At 44.3% G+C, this 26,403-nt stretch overlaps 1 protein-coding gene across 1 annotated transcript in view; it reads right to left on the minus strand.

Moving 5' to 3' along the window:
• Nucleotides 1-26,160, minus strand: part of LOC149431267 (C-Jun-amino-terminal kinase-interacting protein 4-like) — a gene marked incomplete at both ends in the record, with an annotated part of 40,756 nt that extends 14,596 nt beyond the window's left edge. Inside the window, 13 exons of the mRNA XM_089665737.1 lie at nucleotides 172-339; nucleotides 432-524; nucleotides 800-929; nucleotides 2,325-2,498; nucleotides 4,000-4,056; nucleotides 4,284-4,414; nucleotides 7,769-7,820; nucleotides 8,073-8,225; nucleotides 8,704-8,761; nucleotides 11,881-12,002; nucleotides 15,711-15,810; nucleotides 22,351-22,543; nucleotides 26,013-26,160. Coding sequence (XP_089521863.1) covers nucleotides 172-339; nucleotides 432-524; nucleotides 800-929; nucleotides 2,325-2,498; nucleotides 4,000-4,056; nucleotides 4,284-4,414; nucleotides 7,769-7,820; nucleotides 8,073-8,225; nucleotides 8,704-8,761; nucleotides 11,881-12,002; nucleotides 15,711-15,810; nucleotides 22,351-22,543; nucleotides 26,013-26,160 — 1,579 coding nt within the window. The remainder of the gene's footprint in view (nucleotides 1-171; nucleotides 340-431; nucleotides 525-799; nucleotides 930-2,324; nucleotides 2,499-3,999; nucleotides 4,057-4,283; nucleotides 4,415-7,768; nucleotides 7,821-8,072; nucleotides 8,226-8,703; nucleotides 8,762-11,880; nucleotides 12,003-15,710; nucleotides 15,811-22,350; nucleotides 22,544-26,012) is intronic.
• Between the last annotated feature and the right edge of the window lie 243 nt (nucleotides 26,161-26,403).

A 26,403-nucleotide genomic window follows, 5' to 3' on the forward strand; every position in this document is an offset into this window, starting at 1 on the left:
TATATAAATTTGACAGATTAATTATTCCACCTGTCACCGACAAGGGACGGAAAACATGGCCTGCTACTAACAGACAGCCTACAAAAGAACACTTCAGTTGTTACAATATAACAAGCCATATGCTGTCCAGAAAGTCAATTATAATTTGCACCCCTTTTGGGTGTAACTCACCTTCAATTCTTGTTCAAGTTTCTCTAAACTGCTCTGGGACTCGCTGCGTGGCTTCTGGTCATCTACATCAGAGCCCGGGAGGTCGCTATAGAACACACTGGCTCCAATAATTGAGCCGCCATCTCTTGTCTTCCCGCCAGATAGGTTGACACCAACTGCACACCAAAGCTGGGAGGGGAACACAGTACATCTCCGTCATGGACAGCGCAGGAATAACACAAACTGACCTCAATCTGAAGGAAGAGGAGCTGTGCCGTTACCTTCATTGAAGTGTCCTTCTCATCCAGCGGCCTCAGGTATACTGGAACCGGCAAATTCTTCATCTTGCCTTCGCTTTGTCCGCCATTGGCAAGCTACGAACAATGCATGGTGACAGAAGAAAAGTGTGCAGAGTTACAAAGAAAAACACTGAAAGTATTTCAGAAAGCAGGCGAAGAAAAAAAAAAAATACACAAACTTAAATATATATATATATATATATATATATAAATGAATGTACTATATATTTGCAAAGCGCTGAGTAAACTTACTGCGCTATTTAAGCACCTGCTATATATATATATATATTTTTTTTACATTTATTTTATGGATAGAGCTGGATACAGATATATTTATATTATACACACACCGGTTTGTACTTCTGAGGAAGACTCCAGCCAAATGCCTGAATGCGACCATCCTCCTTCTGGACGTGCGCTTTCACCTGGCGGTACTGCTCTCTTTTCTGTTCTCTCCGGGAGGCCAGAGCGGCTTCATTACTGTCCAAGTGATGATTAATGAGAAATAAAATGGGAATTAAAAACACTGTTCTGCCAACTGAAATAAAATTATAGAAGTGAAGCGCTCATGGTCAATCCCGAAAGACGGCAACAGCACGGTTGTCCAGTTCTGGGAGGGAGTCATATGATGTCCTCCCAGAATGCGCCCCCAGCGCTGTCAGTGATCGCTGTATCCTACAGACACAGCTTATCACATGACTAGGTAAAAGGTCAATCACAGCGTCCTTTTACTACATAATCAGCTGTGTCCAATGACACAGCAGATCACAAACAAACACACTTGCCAGTTATTGGCAGCACTTTCCTCACCCTGTCACAGCAGATAACCGGCAAATGTCACAGAGCAGATCTGCACTGATAATCAGTACCCTGATCAGCAGTGCCCATCATTACTGCATCAGTGCAGCATCACCAGTGCCTCTTCCTCAATGCCCACCAGTGCCGCTTCATCAATGCCACCTCATCAGTGCAGCCTATCAGTGCCCATCAGTGCAGCCTCATCAACACACATCAGTGAAGGAGAAAAATTACCTGTTTGCAAAATTCTATAATAGAAACAAAGAAAAAAATAATTTTTTTTTTGTTTGCTGTTTTTTTTGTTTATAGTGCAAAAAATAAAAACCCCAGTGATAATGAAATACCATCAAAAGAAAGCTCTATTTGTGTGAAAAAAAATGATAATTTCATATGGGTACAGTGTTGTATGACAAATGTCATTCAAATTGCAACAGCACTGAAAGCTGGAAATTGGCCTGGGCAGGAAGGGGATAAAAGTGCCCGGTGGGCAAGTGGCTAATCAGTAACTAACCTGGAACAAGCCTGTGCATATCATCTGTCACACATTTCTTGTGCTGGGTCAAGTTCTAATCAAGGCTTAGGCTAGCCATAGTAGGATATTTTTTTTTTTTATCAGCCAGCCTACACAATCGAATGGATGGAGGAATCCTCCAGACTGTGCTATCGTATTGTGACATAGGAAACAGCCATAGATAGATCTAAATTCGGACGCTCCTTGCTAAACAAATTTTCGCTCCAACTATGGCCAGCTTAAGAATGACAGCTCTAGAAAATCCACCATGAATAGCAGGTCTTTCATAGGGGGACCAGTTTCTCCATTCTGACAGGTCTGAATTCAAGGGTCAGTGCAGTCTCTGGTTTCCAACAGGCTCCACTAAATAACGGTGCAAATAATGGCCATCGGTGTGTTTGTAAAACTACCATACTTGCAGCCTATTAAGATTTTTTTTTTCCAAGCACTATGGGAGAGGAGAGTTACACTAAGAAAACATGGTGTAAACTCACACTAGGCAATTAAACATTTCCTTTCAAGCAGCAGGCTATACACAATTGTATAAACACAAAGCCATCACTCACTCATCACTAAGAAAGTCGAAGGCTTTGGACTTGTCGCTGGGGAGTTTGGCTAAGGCACTGCTCTTCTTCTTGATGGAGGGGGTGATGTGCGAGGTCGGGGCGTTGTATCGGACGTTGACAGGCATGTCGGGTTTCTTAGAAGCAGTGCCAGAAGAGCTGAACAGGCGGCTGAAACTAGACGCGAAAACAAGATTTTATTATAAAAAATACCCCTATAAATCAGAAGAGGCTTTCAACTGCTGAAAACTTGTCAGGTAACAAAATATAGTTCTGGCTGAACTTCTGGCTCAGTTTGCCGCCTGTCAAAACCAGGTACCTGCTATCCCCTCTCCCCGCAAGGCAAAGGGGGGAGGAGGCAGATAAGCGAGCTTCCACTTTTGGGTGGATACTCTCCTTTAAAGTGAATCTAAAGACTTTTGTTTTTTAAATAGCGAACATATCATACTTACCTGCTCTGTGCAATGGTTTTGCACAGAGCAACCCTGATCCTCCTCTTCTTGGGTCTTCCGCAGCTGCTCCTGGTCCCTCCCGTCTGCTGAGTGCTTCCATAGCAAGCCACTTGCCACTGTGGGATCACTCGTGCATGCTCACGCCCGAGCCGGCTCTGTCTGTCCATTGACAACAGAGCATAGCTTGACCCCGCAATTCTCGCTCTTCTCACTGGCTGTGATTGACAGCAGCAGAAGCCAATGGCTTCCATTGCTACCTATCTGTCCAGTGAGGAGATAGAATCAGGAGACCCACTGCTCTCATGCACATCGCTGAATCAAGATCAGGCTCAGGTAAGTATGTGGGGGGAAGCTGCACGCAGAAGGTTTTTTTTATCTTAATGCATAGAATTCTGTCTTTAGAACCACTTTAATGTACATTCAGCACATCATAAAAACAAAAGCAAACTGTATGTTGTGTATTGTGAGCGGTAGTGGAACCTAGTGCAAAAGGTTACATGTACTTTAAAATGGATTGGTCATAAGAATGAACTCTCTGCATGAATCCACAAAACATGGGCCAGAATATAAAAGTGTCTCTGCCTTAGAAAAAAAATAAACATATAAATCAAACAAAATAGGTTATAGGCCATTCTTGACGATTTTTTGTTCTTTGTTAAAGCGGAGTTCCACCTAGAAAACAAAAAAAAAAAAAATCAGCAGCTACAAAAACTGTAGCTGCTGACTTTTAAAATACAGCCACTTACCTGTCCCTCCTTCCAGCGGTGTCCTCACCACCGCTGTTTCACCGGCTGTCTTCTCTCTCTGGTGCCGGCATCTTCAGTGTGGGCACCCAGCTGTGACAGTTTCTGGCTTCACAACCAGGTGCTCACTGCGAGAAGACCTGCGCTTTGTGAATGGCCCCGTAGTCTTCTGGGACCTGTCACGTGTCCCAGAAGACTACGGGGAGGGAAGGTAGGAGGAAAACTTCCGCTTCCGATCTCCTAGGCGATTGCAGTGAAATTAGGAGTGGGTATCTGTCAAATTCGGGTACCCACTCCCCCCCAGCTCCCCAAAGGTGCCAATCCTTAATGGGGAGCAGGGGACAAAGGAAGTGGAACTTCCCCTTTTGGGGAAAAAATAAATTTAAAAAATTATCTTAACAATATAACACTACTGGATCATAATTATCCTAAAACTGAACTGCAATCTGCATTCTTAAACATGAATGTTTTTCTCCAACTTACAATTGCCAGATGCTGGACCTCTTCTTTTCCTGCATGGCCGGATTCTCTCTGGATGCTCTGAAGGAAAAGCAAACATTTCAGAATGCTAGAAAGCTGTCAGTTTATTGGCAAGTTTAGTACATTTAAAGTTAAAATTGACACACACCAAGAAAGGTTTTGTAGCATTTATGATTTCAAATTTTAAAACTCTTGTAGGAAGTTATAAAATTATCGTGATCTTATCAAAAGACCTCACAAGAGAACTGCAATTTATCCTGTCATCTACTTGAGCGGTGTACTCATACCTTATCATTTCCGTCCAGCGGACTGCCTCCTGCAGCTCCATTAGTCTCTCCTTGTACTGATTTCTCTCCATCAGAACCCGCGCCATCTCCACCCGTGTGAATCGCTTCCGTTGAGCTGTAGGTACATCGCTCTTCAGCAAAGAAAGAATATAAAAAGAATCAGAAACCGGGACAAAACTGAGACACCAATTACATTAACTACTTCCTGTCCGGACACTTTCACCCCCTTCCTGTCCAGGGCAATTTTCAGCTTTCAGCGCTAGCACACTTTGAATGACAATTGCGCGGTCATGCAACACTGTACCCATATGAATTTTTTACCATTTTGTTGAGACAGATAAAAGCTTTATTTTGGTGGTATTTATTCACCGCTGGGCTTTTTATTTTTTTTTTGCTATATAAATGAAAGAGTCCAAAAATTTTGAAAAAAAAAGTGTTTTTCTTATAAAATTTTGCAAATAAATAATATTTCATCATAAATCTTGGCCAAAATTTATTCCGTTATCTTTTTATTAAAAAAAAAATACGCCAAATTAGTTATAACCAAAAATTATAGTTTTTAAACATTTTTTTTTACATTTTTATATTATTTATGTTTTTTTTGTTTTTTTTTACATACCGTCACCCTGGCAGTACAGTGTCACCTTGGTGGGGGGTGATGAAGATTTTTTTTTTTTTTACAGTGATTGCTTTTACACCCATATAGGATGTAAAAGCAATCATTTCTCTTTCTCTCTGTCTGCATTCTTGCAGCCATTGAGAAATACTGTGTGAGCTGTGATTGGTCAGAGCTTGTCACATGGTACAAGGCTGTTGTGAATAGCCCTGTACCATGTGACCTCTGTGATCATTCACAGATTTCACACGTAGTAAGCAATGATGTCACAAGTGACATCTTGCTTACTACTTTGCATGTGATCACTGATTGGCCAATCAGTGATCACATGATCGGGACCTCGTACAGACGATCGGTGTTTCACTGTGTCCGGAGGACACAGCGGGCACCAGATCGCGGTGCTGCGCACTCCCAGGAAGCGCGCACAACTAGAAATAGCGGATGCCGATTATGAACGGCAACCCACCCCTGGAGTGCCACCGTCCTGCTGTTTAAAAACAGCAGGCGGACGGCAAGTGGTTAAGGCCCCTTTCATATGGACGGACTCCAAGTGGACGCCAAATGGATCTGCCTGCTCAGCAGGGGAAGATGTGTCTGCTGATCCCCGCTGAGCAGGCGGATGACAGGTCTGTGTCCACTCCGCTTGTGCAGAGTGGACACAGACCGCTGTCCTCTATGGGGCGAATGGATGTAAACAGACCGCCTGTCCATTTCCATCTGACTGTCATGCGATCCGCTAGACGGATGGGAAAAAGATCCCCCATCCATCTGCTTTTATCAGATTAGGTGCAGGTGGGTGTAAACAGAAACAAATAGTGGGGCATTTTAGTACCTTAATGCAGAGAATGCATTAAGGTAAAAAGCGTTTTATATTCCAATGGTTTTTATTGAATAGTTTTACAAAGGAAAAAGACTCAAGTAAAACAAGCAATATCTATCGTATATACAGATAGAAACACCAAAACAACAAAGTCTGCCGCAACAATTGGCAGTTAAGACAAGACATAAATCATGGCCAATTCGAGGTCAAGTATATCTCGCTTTGCCAACATATAACATACAACGCAGAGCAGTACAAAAAGAGAAAAAAGAACAAAAGAAAGTCCAGATGAGGGTCATTAAGGCACAGAGGTATTGGATCCACGGGTTCCATGTATTATCGAATTTCTTCAAGTTATTGTGTAGGACACAGGTGAGTTTGTCGTTAATCATGATCCAATTAAGTTTCTTTTTAACATAATCAAGTGGAATGACCGATTGCCTCCAAGGTAAAAAGCTTTTTAGAACCACTTTAAAAAGAAGTACAGCCAAAGCTCATTTGGCTGTACTTCTCCTTTGGATCACAGGAGTACAGTTCGTTCTTCACTCCTGTGACCCATTTTCAGTTAAAGCCCACTGTCAGCTGACGTCACAGAGCCAGTCCAGGCTGGGGAAAGGTTGCGACCATATGGCTCGGATCCACCCAGGAGCCTGGATCAGCACTTGCTTAAGCTTCTCAGTGATCCGCTGAGAGCCTGAGCCAGTCGACCCCGCCCCCTCCACAGCCCAGCGCTCCAGTGAGTGGGGGGCACATCTGCTCAGAGTGGTGGGGAGAACTGAGCGATCAGTGGTGTTTGATCATTCAGTTCTCACCCTTAGAGCCGGTGAGGGACAGATGCAGCATTGGATTGATGTTGCATCCACCTAGGTAAGTGTACTTTTTAACCACTTCCTGTACGGCCGCTGTATATAAACGGCCAGACGGTGGCAGTGCAGGGGCGGGTTGCCGTTCATAAACGGTGCCCGCCAATTTGGATTGTGCACGCTCCCTGGGAGCAAGCAACACCGTGATCCGCAGTGCAGGGGTGGGTGGGTGTCCATTTATAAACGCCCTGCCCGCTTCCTGGGAGCGCGCAGCACTGTGATCTGGACACAGTGGAACAACGATCGCTGTATGGGACCTCTGTGTGAGGTCTCGATCATGTGATCACTGATTGGCCAATCAGTGATCACATGAATAGGTGTAAGCAAGATGTCACTTCTGGCATCATTGCTTACTATGTGTGAAATCTGTGAATGATCACAGAAGTCACATGGTACAGGGCTATTCACAACAGCCTTGTACCATGTGACAAGCTGTGACCAATCACAGCTCTCACAGTATTTCTCAATGGCTGCAAGAATGCAGGCAGAGAGAAGGCGAAATGATTGCTTTTACAGCCTTTATGGGTGTAAAAGCAATCAGTACAAAATAAAAAATCTTCATCACCCCCCACAAGTAGTACAGTGTCACTATGGTGACACTGTACTGCTAGGGTGACAGTATGTTAAAAAAAAACCATAAATAATTAAAAAAAATAAAATTAAAATGTAAAAAAAATGTTTTTGAAAAATTATAATTTTTGGTTATAAACTAATTTGGGCGATTTTTTTTTTACTAAAAAGATAACTGATTAAATGTTGGCCAAGATTTATGAAGAAAGATTATTTATTTGCAAAATTGTATAAGAAAAACACTTTTTTTTCAAAATTTTCAGACTTTTTAATTTATATAGCAATAAAAATAAAAATCCCAGTGGTGAATAAATACCACCAAAATAAAGTTTTCTCGGCCTCAAAAAAATGAAAATGCTAAAAAATTCATAAAGTACAGTGTTGCATGACCGCGCAATTGCCATTCAGAGTGCGACAGCATTGAAAGATGAAAACTGACCTGGACAGGAAGGGGGTAAAAGTGTCCGGACATGAAGTAGTTAAAAAATCCCAAACTTCTCTTATAAGGAAACATACAAAATGATTATTGAAAAGGAGTTTAGAATATGGCGTCCCTTCGTTTCACTGTATAGAAAGTTTACATTTTCTAGGTCTGGCAATACATTGTGTAACTTACATCCTCTTCATCTTTCGATTTCTGTCTCGCTTCCTCTGCTTCTGCCCTTGCCCTGGAACAAAGTATTGTCCATTATTACTGATGGCAAAAACTGTCCTACACAGTGGAAACTTCTCTCCTTCCATTCCACAAACACGAACATTAGCTCACAAATTTGCTGTTAATCTTTGTGTCTCTTCAATTAGTGCTGTACAGAAATGCATTTGTTATTTGGGAAGTCTGTACACCCAACAGTAAGCACTAGGCTATTTCTAACGAAGGCTACAACAATATGGCAGCTGAGACTGAAGCGGCAGACGCTCACTTTTTCAGCTCCTCCTCCAGTTCCTTGTTCTTCTCCTCCAGCTTCTGTTTGGTCTGTTTGATGGCGGCCAGCTCACCCTGTAAGACGTCCTTCTCGCACATCAGCTCATCCAGCTTGGCGATCAGATCATTTTTCACCACATTCAGGGCATTCCTGGAATTGATCACATGATGAAGATGGGTCAAAATATTGGGGGGGTACATGTGGGAGGTCCAAAGATTCCAGACAGTTGCTGTTTCAAGGTAAAGTTACATTTCGCAAACCCATTACCCACTGAGAGCTTCCTCTGTCAACGTACTCCAAACCCTGTGTGTTCTTCATATTGGATGTCCTACCATAACACCCTGGGAGCAGGTCACATGACCCTCCATATTCTGATCCAACGAGTGGGGGCTCTGATGGAAGGGGTGATGTGTAAGTACCAGAGGATGGGTGTGGGGGGAGGGGGGTCCTTATACAAGATAATCTGTAACTATCCTTAAAAATTAAAGTGACATTTTCTTTTAAGGCATTTATCCAGCAGAGCGAATTTCTATCCTGATGCTTTAGGAATCTCCCGGCACACAGATATTCTACCAAGAACACATCGCACACTGTACAGGAGAAAAAGAAATCCTATAGGGGGACGTACTTTGTTTCCAGAAGTTGGGTGTTCTCCAGGATAAGATTTTCCACCTCTCGCCCCATTCCTGAAAGGCAATATTGTAAAAGATTGGACTTTATATGATTTATTTATGATTTTATTTATTTGTAAATTAATTTAGCGCAACCTGGTTTTTTCACTATTTATGCACCCTATTTTTATAGGTTAGGATTTGCAGCGATTTGTATATTTATTAATATTTTTTTCCGTGGCGCTATCTATACTACTTTACAATATTGTAAACGTGTTGGGGTTATTGCAGTCGTGTTATTCCATGAGGCTGAGAACTGCCAACTAGATTAAACCAATCATCACTACACAGCAGGCAGAACAAACTCCTGCAGGTAAACTGCTAGAAAACTTCATTCATTGTAGAAGGGGCAAAGATGCGAAGTACTGCAGGGAAATTTCCCTGTTGTGGGAGGGGCAGAGGCACAAACTCCTGCAGATAAATCTCACCAACCCGCATGACAGGTTTCCGTTAACCTTCCTGTTTCATAAACTATCTGCTGGATTTTCAACAATGTACACAAAAATAATATTTTTAAAGAAGCGAGATTCCAGTTGGGAGTGATACCTTCGTGTTACTTGTGGGGGGGGCAGAGAACCCAATCAGTACTAAGAAATTTCATCTTTGTAGAAGGGGCGAATATGCAAACTACTGCAGGAAATGTCCCCATTGTGGGAGGGGCAGAGACACAAACTACTGCAGGGAAATCTCCCCATTGCGGGAGGGGCATAGACACAATGGAGAGATTTCCTGCAGTAGTTTGGGTCTCTGCCCCTCCCACAACGGGGAGATTTCCTGCAGTAGTTTGTCTCTGCCCCTCCCACAACGGGGAGATTTCCTGCAGTAGTTTGTGTCTCTGCCCCTCCCACAACGGGGAGATTTCCTGCAGTAGTTTGTGTCTCTGCCCCTCCCACAATGGGGAGATTTCTCTGCAGTAGTTTGTGTCTCTGCTCCCCCCACAATGAGGAGATTTCCACCAGTAGTTTGTGTCTCTGCTCCTCCCACAATGGTGAGATTTTCCTGCAGTAGTTTGTGTCTCTGCTCCTCCCACAATGGGGAGATTTCCTGCAGTAGTTTGTCTCTGCTCCCCCCACAATGGGGAGATTTCCCTGCAGTAGTTTGTGTCTCTGCTCCTCCCACAATGGGGAGATTTCCCTGCTCCTCCCACAATGGGGACATTTCCTGCAGTAGTTTGTGTCTCTGCACCTTCCACAATGGGGAGATTTCCTGCAGTAGTTTGTGTCTCTGCCCCTCCCACAACGGGGAGATTTCCTGCAGTAGTTTGTGTCTCTGCCCCTCCCACAATGGGGAGATTTCTCTGCAGTAGTTTGTGTCTCTGCTCCCCCCACAATGAGGAGATTTCCACCAGTAGTTTGTGTCTCTGCTCCTCCCACAATGGTGAGATTTTCCTGCAGTAGTTTGTGTCTCTGCCCCTCCCACAATGGGGAGATTTCCTGCAGTAGTTTGTCTCTGCCCCTCCCACAATGGGGAGATTTCCCTGCAGTAGTTTGTGTCTCTGCTCCTCCCACAATGGGGAGATTTCCTGCAGTAGTTTGTCTCTGCCCCTCCCACAATGGGGAGATTTTCCTGCAGTAGTTTGTGTCTCTGCTCCTCCCACAATGGGGAGATTTCCCTGCAGTAGTTTGTGTCTCTGCTCCTCCCACAATGGGGAGATTTCCCTGCTCCTCCCACAATGGGGACATTTCCTGCAGTAGTTTGTGTCTCTGCACCTTCCACAATGGGGAGATTTCCCTGCAGTAGTTTTTCTCTCTGCCCCTCCCACAATGGGGAGATTTCCCTGCTCCTCCCACAATGGGGACATTTCCTGCAGTAGTTTGTGTCTCTGCACCTTCCACAATGGGGAGATTTCCCCGCAGTAGTTTGTGTCTCTGCTCCTCCCACAATGGGGAGATTTCCCTGCTCCTCCCACAATGGGGACATTTCCTGCAGTAGTTTGTGTCTCTGCACCTTCCACAATGGGGAGATTTCCCTGCAGTAGTTTTTCTCTCTGCCCCTCCCACAATGGGGAGATTTCCCTGCAGTAGTTTGTGTCTCTGCCCCTCCCACAATGGGGAGATTTCCTGCAGTAGTTTGTGTCTCTGCCCCTCCCACAATGGGGACATTTCCTGCAGTAGTTTGTGTCTCTGCTCCTCCCACAATGGGGACATTTCCTGCAGTAGTTTGTGTCTCTGCCCCTCCCACAGTGGGAAGATTCCCTGCAGTAGTTTGTGTCTCTGCCCCTTCTACAATGAGGTTTCCTAGTACTAATTGGGGTCTCTGCCCCTCCCACAAGTAACCCGAAGGTGTCACCCCCAACTGGAATCTCACTTCTTCAGAAATCTTATTTTGATCTACATTGTTGAAAATCCAGAGGATAGTTTATGTCACAGGAAGGTTAAAGGAAACCTGTCATGCTGGTTTTACCCGGCACAGCCAAGGCACCCGGCTCTAGGAATCAGTGCTGTTTCTGGAGCAGAGATCACCAATGAACATCTCCCACAGGGACGCATTGCTTGGGATGGTCAATTCTCCCTGCAGTCCGGAACAGATACGCAGCTGTGCCTGGTCAAGGTGTTTGTTACCCCAACATTTCATATTCCTGATACATGCTTGTTATACCATGTACTTGTGTCAGAAAGTATCCGGTTTTCTTTGTATTGCTTCCTATGTGTGAAATACTTGGTGATCCTGCCAGTCCCCCTGCTTTTACATTTCAAACTGGCCAGGCTATGAAGGGAAACTTGCGGTCAGTTTTCTGGCTGTGCTGGGAGAACAGCCTGCCTGTCCTCCAATGGTCAGACTTGTGCTGACACGCCACACTGCACAGCTAATCACTGGGAAGACCAGAGTACTGCTGATTCTTCTCCTCTAAGCCACTTATGCAGCTGAAAACAGAGGTCACATGATCTCTTATAAGAAGAAAATGTTATTTATAATTTTTTTTTTTTTTAAATCTATACACAAATGTTTGCCTTTCATTTCTATTTTAAACTGTACTGGTTGCTTAAGGTATAGGTGAACCCTCACCTTGTAAAAGGTCATTGTACAGGATCCCATTAAACCCAATTTCAGAAATAGAAAAATATCTACAAACAAAGCCACCTATCCAAGGAACATACACAGTATACAGGAGAGGATCTTTAGTATGGCCATACCTAACAGGTCAGCCCCTTCATCCACGTCTCCGATGAGGTCCGTTCCTGCTGACGACAGCTCCTCGAATAGGGAGTCAGTGTTGCGGTCGAAGGCTTTATTCTCAATGCCTTTGGTGGGAGTACTGAGAGAAGAAGGAGATCATCAATCTATAACAGGTCAATCTATAACAGGTCAAATATCTATACTGATATTAGTCTTCAAACTGCTGGACTATTAAAACATGTCGTCAGCTACTTTCAGTTTAAAGCAAATTCTGTACTCCTGCGCGTCGGGATGGACTCGGCTCGGGTTGTGGTAACATCTCAGATATCCTGGAAAACGCACTCCTTGCTGCCCTCAATGGACCGGGGTAGTTCAATGTCACTAGATACAAAGAAAAACAAACAGAGGGTGCACCGGCCTAGTGCATTATCGTAAAAAATTTATTGGAAGGATAAAAAGTAAGTATCATACTCACAATAGGCAAACAGGTCAAAGGCACATCACACTAAACAGCGGTGTCCAATCTACATTCCAACAAATGGAACCCTGGACTTCCAACAGGCTAACGCATTTAGGTGGCTCTGAGGAAGAGGCTGAGACCCTGAAATGCGTTAGCCTGTTGGAAGTCCGGGGTTCCATTTTTTTTGGAGTTGTATGCAGTGTGGATTGGACACCGCTGTTTAGTGTGATGTGCCTCTGACCTGTTTGCCTATTGTGAGTACGAAACACATTTTTTATCCTGCCAATACAATTTTTTACGATAATGCACTAGGCCGGTGCGCCCTCTGCTTGTTTTTCTTTGTATCCACTTTCAGTTTAAAGCAGGTCTTCACCATATCAATGGACTTGGCCAGGGCTCGACAAATCCCAGTCCCCAGGTCGCATGGCGACTAGAAATTGCATCCTGGTGCCTGGGTTGACACATTGCCTCCCATTGACTTCAATGCAAGAACTCCTGTCAACAGCAATCCTACGTGAACACTTCTCTCCGCATGCCAGTCTATCACTTGCAAGTCTGGAACGCAACGCTACAAACTCGCACAGGAACCTTTTTGTAATGGCACTCAAAACACAATGTGTGTGGATCTCATCTGTGTGAACCATGTCAATAGGAACACGTAAAATATAGCCTGTCATGAGTTTGAAAATGCAACCAGAATTGCATGCGTGTGAAACAGGGCAACTCCATTCACACCTGGGCGTTTTGAGATTGCGGCAAAATCGCTGTAATCGCGAAACACAGGTTCAGGTGAAATTATTTCCAATGTGGTGCAGTTCTGCCGTGATTGTCGTGCGCAAAAGCTGCATCGCGTGAAGCTTGTTGCCCAAAAGTTGCCTTCTCCCAGGCACTGACAATACACCCATGATATGCTAAAAAAAAAAAAAAATTAAAATAAACTGGCTCCTAACTTTTCTTTAGCTGGTTCCTACATTCGAAGCAAATCTGTCAAGCGCAGGACTTGGCTCCTCTATAGTATGTATGTTTGGACAATGTGTGAGGTGCATTTTCATAGAGGAAAAAGTTTGAAATTCATGTACACAGTGAATCAAATGACCAATTCTTTAAAATATCACTAGCTAGCCCATTCCAGAGCAAGCCTTTTCTGGCACCTTTTATTTATATGCAACAATCAGTAGTTTTTGCTAGAAAATTACTTAGAACCCCCCAAAATTATACATTTTTTAAAGCAGAGGCCCTAGAGAATAAAGGGTTTTGCAACTTTTTATGGCACACGGTATTTGCGCACCGGTTTTTCAAATGCAATTTTTCGAGGGAAAAAAAAAAAAACAACGCGTAACCCAATTTTTTTTTGCAAACTATAAAAGATGATTTTGCAGTGAGTAAATAGATACCAAACATGTCCTGCTTTTAAAATTACGCCCGCCTGTGCAATGGCAACAAACGATGTAAATTGTACTATCGATAGGAGATGCTTTAAAAGCCTTAACAGGTTGCCACTTCTACAGAGAAGGTCTGGGGCTAGAATTACTGCCCATGATCTGCCGTTCACAGCAATACTTCACACGTGTGGGCCGATGGCTGAATACGTGCGGAACGTCTGTGTATTCGCCTTTGTGCCCAGACACAGGGGGACAAGGGCACTTTAATTTTTTTTTTTTTTTACACTGTTGCTTTAACTTTTTTTGGATCACTTTTAGTGCGGTCACAAAGAACGTACATACCCCTTGTGACAGCAATAGGCCTGTGACAGGTACATTTTATGGAGGGATCTGTGGTCAGTGAGACCCCAAATCTCTCCTCTGCCCTTAAAAACATTCAAAACACCAAGATCAGTGTGACTGAATGCCTTCATTTTTATAAATATGGCGCGGTGAACTTCCAAGTAAAACGGAAGTGGTGTCAGGCTATCTCTTCCAGTTTTCTATTTAACGGAGTCGAACAAAGCCGATCCAGTTTGGTGGCAGGTTGCTTGGGATTCCTAGTGAGGCAGAAGCTCCCGGAAAGCGGCAGAAGGGGGGACGCTGCTTGTATTATCAATCGAACGGCTCCTTACTATTGCAAGAAAAGCCGACCATCGGCTCTGAATACTGGTACTGGGATGATGACTGCAGCTGTAGGCATCGTCTCGGTACAACGACTCAAACACCAGCGACATACCCCAACTGAAGTGACTAAACTATGGGTTCTTTTATAGTCCCAAGAGGATGCTGCACAACATACAAAATGAAATAACTAGTGATAAACCGACATGATAAAACCATTCAAAACACCAAGATCAGTGTAACTGAATGCCTTCATTTTTTAAATATGGCGCGGTGAACTTCCGAGTAAACTGGAAGTAGTGTCAGGTCATCTCTTCCAGTTTTCTATTTAAAGGAGCCGAACAAAGCAGATCCAGTTTGGTGGCAGGTTGCTTGGGACTCCAGGTGGTGCAGAAGCTCCCATTAAGGCCACGGAAAGCGGCAGAAGGGGGGACGCTGCTTGTATTATCAATCGAGCGGCTAGTTAGCCACTCCAATTACTATTGCAAGAAAAGCCGACCATCGGCTCTGAATACTGGTACTGGGATGATGACTGCAGCTGTAGGCATCGTCTCGGTACGACGACTCAAACACCAGCGACATACCCCAACTGAAGTGGCTAGACTTTGGGTTCTTTTATAGTCCCAAGAGGACAACATACAAAAATGAAATAACCAGTGATAAACCGACATGATAAAAACATTCAAAACACCAAGATCAGTGTGACTGAATGCCTTCATTTTTTAAATATGGCGCAGCGAACTTCCGAGTAAACCGGAAGTGATGTCAGGTCATCTCTTCCAGTTTTCTATTTAATGGAGCCGAACAAAGCAGATCCAGTTTGGTGGCAGGTTGTTTGGGACTCCAGGTGGTGCAGAAGCTCCCATTAAGGCCACGGAAAGCGGCAGAAGGGGGGGCGCTGCTTGTATTATCAATCAAGGTCACTACAGTCAATGTTAATCCTGCACAGAGCTTAGAGATGAGTCTGAAAACACCCCAACCGCCAACAACCTATACAAGAGATACTCAACTAAGGTTCCTTCAGAGGTTGCTAGGGTTTCCTTGAGCTGTGGCAGATTCAAATTCCATCTGATGGTGCCTGCACAGTTCCAGGACCAATATCACTTGGCAAAAGTCAGCGACATGACACCAATTATCGTTTTAGCTGTCTGTGAAGAAGTTCTAACAACCTGTGTAAGAGGAGCAGTCTTCCCTTTGACCACCAATATAAGAAACAATTTTGCAGTTGACCAAACCCCAATGGTCTGGTTAGCAGTAGGGGTTCCCAGAGACCTGAAAGTGGTTTTAGGGGTTCCTCTGAAATAAAAACTGGTCTATACTGCTGTCCTAGGTGAGGCCTTACCTGGTCATCTGATAGGCTTTTGGATCCTTATCCATGTCCAGCTCTGGAGTGGACTCGATAATAGACTGTACCTCTGATTTCTCCTCATTGTCATTGGTGTCTGAAAAAGAAAAATAAATCAATTGGAATTTTCCTAAATATACACTTCTGATATAGGACTTGTGGATAGACCTGTGTATGCTGCAGTTGTTTCTATACTTTTCCTATAATCCTCCTCTCCACACTTTACTTAGGCTTTTTCAAAAGTCTACCCACTTTTGTTGAGAAAACCATTCTCCTCTGGGTGCTCTATGTACACTGCAGGAATTTTAACTTTGTTGCAAATTCCGACCTGTTTCTCTTTTCAGTCGTTTGTATTGCATTTTCAAAAAGGAAGAAAAAGTACAATAGTGCTTTGTGAAATATGTAGACTAAAAGTAATCGAAGAGGCAAAATAAAGGGGGTGAGTACAAGTCATTCAAAAAAGGGGGGTTTGTGAAAAGAGATTCACAGAAAAGCGGCTACATTATGAATAGACCGTGACACTCAGAAAATTTTCCAAAAATTATGCTTTATTACACAGATATAAATATGACATATGGGCATTCGCCCTGGTTTACCATCACCTCAGTATGAGACAATAACACACAGACCTAAAACCATATAAAATGACATCAAGACCGGTCTAAATGTATGTGTAACAGAAAAAGTGACTGCAAGAGTCTAATATCTCTGTAGTACAAACACATAGGTAAACACTTCCCTAAAGAGGTGTATCCAAAAATTATACCATAGGTATACCATAATATTAAATAATGAATTTACACCAATATCATAATGGTGAGTCCCGGACAGGGAATCCAAAAATTATACTATGGATATACGTATATCACATGTATGAAATGCAGTAAGCACAATAAGCGTAAAGAGGGGAACAATAAGCCTCAGGCCTGTTTGGAAAAAGACATAAATGTCAAATATATGATGCAATACATTCCTGTGCCGGCACACGTGGTTGGGGCCCGTTCATCTGTTATGTGAACAGCTGTATCATAAAGCTCTTGAATGGAAATAAGCCCCATTTATTCCCAGGATGGGAGAAAAGGTGCAGATTGCAGCACTCTGCTTGAAATGGTGTCTTCACCACTGTGTGTGGACTACACACCACCCTTTGTAGGGAAAGCAAGACATATCCCAAGGAATCTTCTGCCTGTTGAGCTATATGCGGTATGTCCTGTATCCTACACAAAGCACCATAATGTCCCCATCCTGTAGTGAAACAAATAATGTGGGAAGTCACTGACAGAGCTTGCACTCAATAAGATATGTAGGTCATATTGATCACAGAGGACCGTATATCTAATGTCCTGTAACTATCCACTCACCACCTGTGCCGTGGATAAAGGGAATGAAAGAAATGTCCTTCATGGATATTGCCAAACACGGCCACAGAGGCCCAGGAACCACCGCTGACATCCGCCGATATTGGTCCTGACGAAGCTGAGTGAGATACGCCCATCGGCGAAACGCGTTGACGTCATACGTCAGATACGTCACTTCCGGTCATGCGCACTAGGTGGAACGCACGCTGACCCATAAGGAGGAAGCCATCTTCACATGCCATGAGGCAAGCGTGAGCAGCACAGGCGCTGAGAGGGGGCTGGAACCCGCGGTATATCGGCGGATGTCAGCGGTGGTTCCTGGGCCTCTGTGGCCGTGTTTGGCAATATCCATGAAGGACATTTCTTTCATTCCCTTTATCCACGGCACAGGTGGTGAGTGGATAGTTACAGGACATTAGATATACGGTCCTCTGTGATCAATATGACCTACATATCTTATTGAGTGCAAGCTCTGTCAGTGACTTCCCACATTATTTGTTTCACTACAGGATGGGGACATTATGGTGCTTTGTGTAGGATACAGGACATACCGCATATAGCTCAACAGGCAGAAGATTCCTTGGGATATGTCTTGCTTTCCCTACAAAGGGTGGTGTGTAGTCCACACACAGTGGTGAAGACACCATTTCAAGCAGAGTGCTGCAATCTGCACCTTTTCTCCCATCCTGGGAATAAATGGGGCTTATTTCCATTCAAGAGCTTTATGATACAGCTGTTCACATAACAGATGAACGGGCCCCAACCACGTGTGCCGGCACAGGAATGTATTGCATCATATATTTGACATTTATGTCTTTTTCCAAACAGGCCTGAGGCTTATTGTTCCCCTCTTTACGCTTATTGTGCTTACTGCATTTCATACATGTGATATACGTATATCCATAGTATAATTTTTGGATTCCCTGTCCGGGACTCACCATTATGATATTGGTGTAAATTCATTATTTAATATTATGGTATACCTATGGTATAATTTTTGGATACACCTCTTTAGGGAAGTGTTTACCTATGTGTTTGTACTACAGAGATATTAGACTCTTGCAGTCACTTTTTCTGTTACACATACATTTAGACCGGTCTTGATGTCATTTTATATGGTTTTAGGTCTGTGTGTTATTGTCTCATACTGAGGTGATGGTAAACCAGGGCGAATGCCCATATGTCATATTTATATCTGTGTAATAAAGCATAATTTTTGGAAAATTTTCTGAGTGTCACGGTCTATTCATAATGTAGCCGCTTTTCTGTGAATCTCTTTTCACAAACCCCCCTTTTTTGAATGCCTTTTTTGGCTACTGAATGGAAACCAAACATTGGGTGACACGATAACTTAATTAACAACCTCTTATTAACTACCTATAATATAGGTGAGTACAAGTCACCCCAAAGTGTGCTCAATAATCCAATAGTACAGAACGGGGATGATTATGACCGGTTTCTGCTCTGAAGGAATTGCTCTTTGTTAGGCAATGTCCTATGCACATCGACCATGTGCACTTTTCACATCTGGGATCCCACCTCCTGAATTACTAAGAGCACCCCTGGGGCGACCACTCCCAGGGGGCACTGCTCCGTGGACTCTCTGCCTCCCCGGCCCCTGGCCAGACAGATCAGGAGGAACTGAGTCCCTCCGGTTTTCCCAAATTAAATTCCTCCCGGGACCCCAACAACCTGTGGGCGCCACGGTTTCTCTTCCAGCCTGTACTGGCCTTCAGAGCCCCCATCACACCAGCAGGGGTGCTATACAGCCAACCATCCTCGCCAAAAGGCAAGAATGATGGCGGAGCGCCCCTACTGGACACTGAGAAGAACAGATACTGCACTTGATCTTAGCCAAAAGGCAGCATGGTCACTGTTCTAAACACTTTTTCTGCATTGCATCCAGGGCAATGCTTTTGCTACGGGCCTCAGGGCCTAGCCAGTGTACAATTGCATGGCCACTTATTTATTTTTCTCCACTGTTTTGTCACTTTTGTGTGTGTTTTTTTCCCTCACTGGACGGAGGGTGTGGGTCCTTGGGTCTGCCCTGACGTCTAGGTGGAAGATGCGTGGCCCTTAGGTTCCTTCCTCCCCCAACCCTTGGTGAGGGAGTCTCTCTTCAGAACCATGTTGAAAACCTTTGTCCCAGTCAGGAGCCTTGTGCCCCGGGGGATCAGGGTACAGGTCCTACCCCTTCAGGGGGTGCACTAAAAGCACACCCCTAAGTGCATTTTTTTTTGTACACTTATCAGGTTTTGTTTTTGAAAATTAAAAAAACAAAAAAAACAAAACAAAAAAAACCTGTGCAGACTGAATAAGAGTGACTAATACATATTAATCAACTTGATTTACATAGGAATATGAAAAATGAATAGAATACATACATCGGCCTGTGTTGGATGCAGTCAAGGAAGTTTTGCTTTTATTTTTTATTATTATAATACAGGATTTATATAGCGCCAACAGTTTGCTCAGCGCTTTACAAAATGAAGGCAGACATTACAGTTACAATACAATTTGGTACAAGAGGAAACAGAGGGCCCGGCTCCTGGGAGCTTACAATCTAGGAGGAAGGGTTGAGTGATACAAAAAGGTAATAGCTGTGGGGGGATGAGCTGATGGAGGAAATAAATGGCGGTTTACTAGGTAGAAGCAGGATAGGCTTCTTTAAAGAGAAAGGTTTTCAGGGATCGTTTAAAGGTGGATAGATTAGAAAACAGCCGGACAGATTGGGGTAGGGAGTTCCATAGGATGGGAGAAGCTCGGGAGAAGTCCTGGATGCGAGCATCGGAGGAGGTGACATGGGAACTAGAGAGCAGAATGTCTTAGTAGGATCGAAGAGAGAGCGGCTTGGTTGATATTGAGACCAGGTTGGTGATGTAGCTGTGGGCAGAGTTGTGGATGGCTTTGTAGGTTGTTAGCATTTTGAATTTTATTCATTTGGCGAGTGAAAGCCAGTGGAGGGATTGGCAGAGAGGGGTGGAGGACACTGAATGGAAGCTACTGGAGGGATTGGCAGAGGGGGGTGGAGGACACTGAATGGAAGCCAGTGGAGGGATTGGCAGAGAGGGGTGGAGGACACTGAATGGTTGGTAAGGTGGATGAGCCTGGCAGCAGTATTCATGATGGACTGGAGGGGGAGTGGCTTATATAAAGGTAAGCCAATGAGGAGGGAGTTGCAGTAGTCAAGGTGAGAGATAACCAGGGAATGAATCAGGAGCTTTGTGGTGTCATTGGTTAAAAAGGGGCATATTCTGGAGATGTTGCGGAGGTTGAGGTGGCATAATTTGGACAAGGATTGGATGTGGGCCTGAAAGGATAGTTCAGAATCCAGAGTTACATCTGGATTTATGCTTATATAAGACAACCTACAGAAGAGCATCACCGAAAAATGATATTTTTTAAACTATGAGCTGATTCATCAATTTTCCTGCAATTAGACAGCAGCTAACCTGCAGAACAGTATGGAACACCCTCATAAACTAACTGCCTAAGTCCAGCCTAGGGGCAATAGCTAGTAAAGGTCTGCATTACATCATGTTGGCATTTAATTTTTCCTAGTTCATATTTGCCCAGCTAAGACAGCAATGGGCAAACTACGGCCCGGCGGACCTTTTAATCCGGCCCGGCGGACCTTTTAATCCGGCCCGGCGGACCTTTTAATCCGGCCAGCGGAGCTAGGCTCCTCTCACAGTCCGCCATGAAGACCGGTGTAGCATGAAAATCTGTCTCCTATGAGGATCTGTCCCCCTCGACGTATCTGCGCATGTGCCGGAGATCGCCGATCGGCTGCTAATGCCTGAAACTGGCACATGCGCAGATACGTCGAGGGGGACAGATCCTCATAGGAGACAGATTTTCATGCTACACCGGAACGGCGCGGGAACACGACGAGAGGAACGCGCGGAGCAAAGGTAAGTGAATTGACACAGGGGGGACTTGGGGACTTAATATGGGGAATTAATTACTATATGGGGGATGAATTACTATATGGGGGATGAATTACTATATGGGGGATGAATTACTATAGCGGGGATGAATTACTATAGCGGGGATGAATTACTATAGGGGGGATGAATTACTATAGGGGGGATGAATTACTATAGGGGGGATGAATTACTATATGGGGGATGAATTACACTATGGGGGATGAATTACACTATGGGGGATGAATTACACTATGGGGGATGAATTACTATATGGGGGATTAATTACTATGCTTACTATGGGGGATTACTATACTTACTATGGATGACACATACACATCATTCATCTACTCTTGGTCCGGCCCCCGGGTCCAATATATGAACCCATTGCGGCCCTCAAGTCAAAAAGTTTGCCCACCCCTGAGCTAAGACATGCAGAGGTTCACTGGACATACACAAGAGACAAAATGTGGATTTCTGCCCATGTACAAGCAAGAGGTTCCCCAACATTTCCATCCCATATGCAGGTTTGTCTCTTCCTCACATGGTATTGGAGCTCCGTAATGCTACTATAGGGAAAATACTGCTTTGGTGACATCTTTATTACCTTACTTTGTTCCCAGACTGAGCCGATGATGAATAATCCCCGCTCACCATCACAAGTCAGAACATAAACTCAGCCTGTGTCTGTCTGGGGAGCCTTTGTCTGCTCAGCAGGAAACACAGCACATAAAAACGCAGAGCCTTCTCTCCGCAGTATCCATTACAAAGACGTAAATCGATGCCTACTGCAAACACCGCAATCCATTAGAGGAAGGAGACCATAAATAAATCAGCCGGTAATTGCACCACAGACGCCACAAGAAGGCTTGACTTCTACGTCCGCCATGACCTTGAGGTTCTCATGGCGCTATAGCGCAGTGCCTCGGGTACAAAATAGTGCCATTGGGGGTCATTCACTGTGATTAGGAAAGCTTAGATAAGAAGTTCTCATTTTGTAGGGCTGTAGCCCATGGGAGGAAAGGTGCGCAGTTACCTTCTCTCCCGCTCTACACTCGCAACGACGTGTAGAAAAAGCCGGACCCTCAATACACACGTCTTAATGGCTCAAAAGCTTTAACCTTACAGGTCATAGGACTACAAATCAGAAGGACCATGGTACCAGGGATTATGGGAGACAAGGCAGACAGAGAGGTCATCTTGGCTCTTCCAGTTTTACCCCCTGCAGGACAGTCGTGTCAATAAACAGTGCCATGTTTCAGCTACTAGGGATTATGGGAACCATAGGGTTGGTCATGTCTATCTTCCACCAAGATGGTCCCAGCAGTTTTGGAAAAATCTCTAGCAGCTTACCTGTAGAGGCAGAAGTCATCTCCTGGTTGACCTGGACGTCCTCGTTTTTCCGATTCCTCTGTACGTTGTTGTTCTGAAGGTTGGCCCTCATGATCACCTCATCCTTCTGATCTTTGGACGTTGCATGCACCATGTTGTCGGCTCCAGAGCTCCCGGTTTTGCTCCCAGTTTGGCTGAGATTCATCAGCTCATCCTGAAAAATCAGAGGTGGGACAGTCAGAGAACTACATCATGTGAGGATAACATGCAGAATGGACCATTACACAAATAACCAGAAAGTCCTAGATTGCATCCTGTGCAGAGACCAGGGACATGCAGTGAGTCAATTACAGAAACAAGGAGACAAGCATTTTCAAAATACTCCTGCCTTGGTTGACCACACCAATAAATGAATGAAAGTTATGGAAAGCGTAAAGTAGTTGTAAATATCAGATCTGAAAATATGAAGAAAGCATATCTCTCTATAGTGTGTACTTGTCTCAATCCAGAGTATTAAGTATCATTTCTTTCTGCTGCTTCCTTCCCCTGCTATAAGCATGAGTCACTTCTGAAACGTTTTCCTGACACCAAGAGAAACAAGGTGACGGGGAGGGACCTCCAGTTGATTGACAACCTTAGCTTTGTTCCTGTGTGCTGTGTGAAAGGGATGTGTTGCTTCCTTCCAATCAGCTCTCAGAGCTCTCCTCGCTGAGCTCTGCAGAGTGTAATTTCAGTTCTCCACCCCATTTTCTCAACTCAGACAAGCTTTACAAATTCAGCACTTTGAACAGATGTAGAGAAGAGATGGCTGCAGATACAAGGTACAACTTATATGTAGGAGGATTTGTTTAATCTCTGTGTATCACCCAAGGTCACTGCTGAGGAGTTTTCCTGACACCAAGAAAAAAAAAATGGTGACAGGATAGCGCACTGCCTGTGACTGACAGCATAAGCTCTGTTCCTGTGGGGGGGGGGGGGTGTCCCTTCCCTCCAATCAGCTCTCAGAGCTCTTCTCATTGATGTAACTTCAGCTCCCTGCCCCCTGCTTTTCAGAGCGGAGAGATCCTGTGTAAATTCTGGACTTTCAATAGACATAGGGGAAAGACGGCTGCAGATAAACAGATACAACCTATTTAGGAGGATTGGTTTCATCTCTGTGTATCAACTGAGGCAAGTCACTTTTCTGTGTATATGTAAGGGTTTACAACCACTTTGTTTGATCTGCCAATATTTTGCCTTCCCTGGTTCCTCCCGGTCCAATCAACATGCTAATAACATTCTTAAAGTCACCTTCCACCCACCGCTTGTTTGCCTCCTCCCCCTCCATTGCCATATGTGGCACCTGTTGGGGGGGGCGGGTACCTGGTTTTGACAGGAGCCCGTAGCGAACTAAGCCGGAAATTCGGCCTTTTCTTTCCTCCCGCAGTCTCCTGGGAACCTTCACTGGTCATGTGCTTGAGCTAAGGGCAGATGGATTCCAGGAAGTAAATGGTACATGAATCATTTGCCCTTACTCAAGATGGCCACTGCCAGAAATACTGGGGGGTGTTTTCATGGGTGTTATGCCTGAGCGAAGGCCAGATGGATTCCAGGAAGTAAATGCTACATGAATTATCTGCCCTTACTCAAGATGGCCACTGCCGGAAAATACTAGGGCGCGTTTTTATGGGGGTTCTTATGCCTGAGCTAAGGACAGATGGATTCCAAGAAGTAAATTATACATGAATCATCTGCCCTTTCTCAAGATGGCCACTGTTAGAAATACTAGGGGGCGTTTTTATGGGTGTTCTTATGCCAGAAATACTAGGGGGTGTTTTTATGGGTGTTCTTATGCCTGAGCTAAGGGCAGATGGATTCCAGGAAGTAAATGCTACATGAATCACCTGTCCTTACTCAAGATGGTCACTGCTAGAAATACTACGGGGTGTATTTATGGATGTTCTTATGCCTGAGCTTAAAAGCAGATGGATTCCAGGAAGTAAATGGTACATGAATCATCTGCCCTTACTCAAGATGTCTATATGAAAATCCCCCTGCGCTCCACAGAACCTAGTGATCAAAAAAGTAAGCTGCTATCACCTAATCTTTATACCTCCAGATATGTGTCAACAAATAATATAAATGATGAAGCGCTCAACTTATATCCTTCAAAATTATAATCAGTATAGTGCAAAAACCCTCATGTAAATTATACACCCCCTAGTGGTAAATAGTGATATCCAACAGAACAACAAAATGACAATTGAACTGTGCAAAGTGACAAATATTAAACAAAGTAAAATGCAAGATAAATCCAAAAAAATTATTATTAGTGATGCCACACTGTGTAAAATAATAAAAGTGTTCAGTACACTGTGGTAATAATTTCACTCCATGCTGCCATTTGTGCTCTTCGTGACTCCCCTTATAAATGGCCAAAATGCCCCCCTCACCTTCAATATTCGACCCTTGCGGGTCACAAGGCTTTATATATATAATATATATCTCTGCCAGGATATTGATACTCCACTGCCTCCACCGACTTACATCAAGATCCTCCTCCAAGTTATGGGTTCCTCTCAAAATACCTTCCCTCATACAAAGGGCGCATATGCAAGAGAAGAGCAGACCTCCATAGTGCAACACTGCTTTAATGCACACAAGGTAAAGTAACAAGAAACGCACTCACATGTACTCCAACAAAGAAAAGCAGTTCCCATGTGCTATGGGTATACTCAGGTGTACCAAGATGGCGTCCGAACCCGGAACCGGAAGTACGTCACCCCTATGACCGGAAATACGTCGACGCGTTGCGCCACGATCACGTGGCTTCTTCAGGATCTTCAGACGTATTTCCGCTAACAGGCGCTGCCATGATGAAGCTAAGATGGATTTATCTTACATTTTACTTTGTTTAATATTTGTCACTTTGCACAGTTCAATTGTCATTTTGTTATTCTGTTGGATATCACTATTTACCACTAGGGGGTGTATAATTTACATGAGGGTTTTTGCACTATACTGATTATAATTTTGAAGGATATAAGTTGAGCGCTTCATCATTTATATTATTCCTTACTCAAGATGGCCACTGCCAGAAATACTGGGGGGTGTTTTCATGGGTGTTCCTATGCCTGAGCTAAGGGCAGATGGATTCCAGGAAGTAAATGCTACATGACTTATCTGCCCTTACTCAAGATGGCCACTGCCAGAAATACTAGGGGGCGTTTTTGAAAATGATTTCTCAGCAAAAGAAAGCATAGAGACACAGGTGGATAGGCAAGTTTGCTTTGAATATGAAAAATGAATGAAATGGCATTTCTGGTTTGTGGTGCTCAGACGCAGTGCAGCTCCACTTTAACTTTTCATTACCATATTTTGGACCCAGTGATGTCATCACTGGTCTTCATTCCTCTCTATACAATGCAGGCAGATCATCGATGGTGGGAGGGGCTTCTTGAAAACATCACAGCCCCCCCTGCCTCAGTACTCTGTCACAAGAGCTCTCAGCCCTGATACAAGCAGGAGGTGCTATGCAAATATCCAAATGCCTTGGTGGGTGGGTGTCAGTCTGGAGGGCAGTTCCTCGGCAAACTGCATTTGCACGCAGACCACCCTAAGTCATGTGCACATGCAATCTTTTTTTTTTTTTTACCATCCCCCAACTGCCTCCTCTATTTGTACATTAGGATAGCGTTCTGTACCTTTAAGCTGGTGTTGCAGCGTGCGTGGTTCTGTTCCTGCACCTTCCAGGGGCCATTTCCGGGGGTCTCGGCACCACGAGTGTCCGGTAACACCAGAGAGTCTCCGGGAGAGAGGGGGAAAATACCCAGAGAGATAGGGCGCTCCTTCCTGATTGGTGGATACAGGAAAGTGTTAGACACATTATTAAAATTTCCACAACAAACATTTGGATTTAAAAACGTGAATTCAGGATTCTAATACAAATTTTGTTTAAACCACCTCCCGTCCGGCCCATGTATATAAACGGCTGGACAGGAGTAGTGCAGGGATGGGTGGCCGTTTAGAAATGGCCTCCCTGCCCCCTGCTTGTGCATGCTCCCTGGGAGCGCACAGCACAGCAATCCGGTGCCC

Source organism: Staurois parvus, unplaced genomic scaffold (genome assembly GCF_062004578.1).
Source record: "Staurois parvus isolate SC_StPar_1 unplaced genomic scaffold, SC_StPar_1.0 ptg002312l, whole genome shotgun sequence".
Taxonomy (NCBI): Eukaryota; Metazoa; Chordata; class Amphibia; order Anura; family Ranidae; genus Staurois; species Staurois parvus.